We start from the raw sequence: 2761 nt of genomic DNA, 5'->3' as shown, positions 1-2761 counted from the left end.
TTTTGTATTGTAATGGGATGATGAATCTATTTCTTCGCTTTTTCGCCAAGAAATAAGAATTCCCTTGGATAATAGAAGGATATATGAAATTCAAATGACCATTAGACATCGTTTGATCAGGTCTTATTGAATAGTCAATAATTTTCTTATCTTTTTTACCAGAAGTATCCAACAATTTATGTCTTATTCGACCATTAGTCATTGATAGGTCAGAGATATATCTTTCTTCGACAGAAAAAGAATAAACATTCATTTGATCTTGATCCTTGTGGAGCGAAAAAGACACTATACTGGATCTGCACGGACCTCCCGCTAATATCCATAAATGACTCGTTTTTGATAATAGATGAACATTACCATATGTATATTCAGGTGCATGGTGGACATCGGTACTCCAGTGCATTTCTCCCTCTGATTCAGAATAAATATGTTTTCGTACCTTCTCTTTAAAATGAAAAGTGGACGTTCCAGCACGAATCTCAGCAATCACTTGTTCTGATTCTACATATTGATTATTTTGAACTAAAATAAAACTTTTTGGTGGAATATTTACATTATGTAGAATATCCCGACTCTCAATAGTTACATACAAGTCTATAGAACATAGAAAAGCAGGATGCCCATGACGGGTACGTGTGGGATGAACCAAATCCTCATTGAATTTTATTTTTCCATTAGAAGGAGCTCGTACATGCTCGGCAGTACCGCCTGTGAATACTCCACCGGTATGAAAAGTTCTTAATGTTAGTTGAGTTCCTGGTTCCCCAATTGATTGACCCGCAATAATACCTACAGCTTCTCCCAATTCGACCAGGTCGCCATGAGTAGGACTCCGACCATAACATAATTGGCAGATCCAAGATGTACTCCTGCAAGTAAAGGGGGTTCGAATATATATTGGTTGTGCTCGAAAGGTTATGAATCGATTGACAAGTCCAATCCCAATATCTTGATTTCGAGTGGCAAGGCATCGTAGACCGATATATATATCGTCCGCTAATACACGACCAATTAGTGTTTGGACAAAAATTTTTTCCGTCATCCCATTTCGAGGACTCACGGAAATACCTCGGATAGTGCCACAATCTGTTCTACGTACAATAATATGTTGAACTACTTCAACAAGTCTACGTGTGAGGTATCCAGCATCTGATGTTCGTACAGCAGTATCTACAACTCCTTTGCGGGCTCCATAACAGGAAATTATATATTCTGTCAAAGAAAGTCCTTCACGTAAATTGCTTTGAATGGGTAAATCAATCATTTGTCCTTGGGGATCCGACATTAATCCTCTCATACCTACTAATTGGTGTATCTGAGATGCATTTCCCCTAGCTCCCGAAAAGGACATTAGATATACTGGATTAGAAGGATCAGTCATCCGAAAATTAGGATTCATTTCTTGTCTCAAATATTCACTTGTAGCATACCATATCTCAATGGATTGACGTAATTTTTCTACCGCGTGTACATTCCCATAATGATGGTGTTTATCCAAAATAAAACTTTGTTGTTCAGCGTCTTGGACTAACCATCCCTTAGAAGGGATTGTTAAAAGATCATCAATTCCTAATGAAATAGATGTAGCAGTGGCTTGTTGGAAACCCAAAGTCTTTACTTGATCCAAGATATGTGATGTATATGCCATTCCGAAATGATCTATTAACCTGCTAATAAGTCGTTTCATAACAGTTCCATTTATCACTTTATTGTGAAAGACCAGATCGGCCCGTTCTGCCATAAGTACAGTACCTCTTATATTTATTCTGCTAAGTAGGATTCGACAATGGACCTGAGTTAGTGATTCGAAAACTTCCTTTCCTCAATCTCAATCTTGATTCACGCAGAAATTCAGAAATTATGATACCAGTGAAATTGGGGAGACCCGAATTCCCATGGGCACGAACATCGCCTAATCTGATTTCTTAGTTTAGATAGCGTATGAGTAGGCTCGACAAAACCCCTGTATGGCTTCTTCTATTTCCCGATAAAAAGAAATATGACCAAGAGTAGTTCGAATGTATATACAACGGATTTCCTTTGTTACACTTCCTTCTATTAGATAGTGCCCATAAATCTCATGATAAGTACCCAAAGATTCATATTGAACTTCGATGGGAACTTCTCTTGAGCCAATGACACGTTGATCTAGTCTCCATCGGAGCCACAAAGGACTATCTAAACTAATTCGTTTCTGTTGATAAGCTCCAAGTGCATCATAGGAACTAGAAAAATAGGGTTCTTTCTTTTCCGTATACCTATAGTCATTTTTTTTATTGTCAACCTTTTTATTTTGGTAGTTTCCGCAACTATATCTATATGGATTATACCTATTTGCACAAATACCTCGACGATTCCCGATCGTTAATAAATAGAGTCCGATAAGCATATCTTGAGTTGGTACGGAAATAGGATCCCCAATAGCTGGAGACAAGAGATTCATATGAGAAAACATAAGTAAACGAGCCTCCGCTTGAGCTTCCAAAGATAAAGGTACATGAACAGCCATTTGATCCCCATCAAAGTCTGCATTGAAACCCTTACAAACTAATGGATGTAAACAAATAGCGCGTCCCTCCACTAAAAAGGGTTGGAACGCCTGTATGCCTAATCTGTGCAGGGTGGGTGCTCTATTCAATAATACAGGATGCCCCCGCATAACTTCTTGAAGTATTTCCCATACAATGGGTTCTTTTTCCCGAATTTTACTTTTAGCAATTCCTATGTTAGAAGCAACATGTTGTCTGATTAGACCACGAAT

The 2761-nt window shown here is 38.1% G+C and overlaps 1 protein-coding gene across 1 annotated transcript; it reads right to left on the bottom strand.

The window, feature by feature from the left end:
- Window positions 1-7: 7 nt before the first annotated feature.
- Window positions 8-1741, bottom strand: LOC135665347 (DNA-directed RNA polymerase subunit beta''-like; the record flags this gene model as incomplete). The annotated part of the gene is made up of 1 exon (XM_065177187.1): window positions 8-1741. A coding segment is annotated over exon 1 (1734 nt), but the record flags the coding sequence as incomplete, so codon positions are not given.
- Window positions 1742-2761: the final 1020 nt, after the last annotated feature.

The sequence above is a fragment of the Musa acuminata genome, unplaced genomic scaffold (genome assembly GCF_036884655.1).
Source record: "Musa acuminata AAA Group cultivar baxijiao unplaced genomic scaffold, Cavendish_Baxijiao_AAA HiC_scaffold_987, whole genome shotgun sequence".
Classification (NCBI taxonomy): Eukaryota; Viridiplantae; Streptophyta; class Magnoliopsida; order Zingiberales; family Musaceae; genus Musa; species Musa acuminata.
Note: the sequence above shows the minus strand (reverse complement) of the source record. Positions and strands in the feature narration are given on the sequence as shown.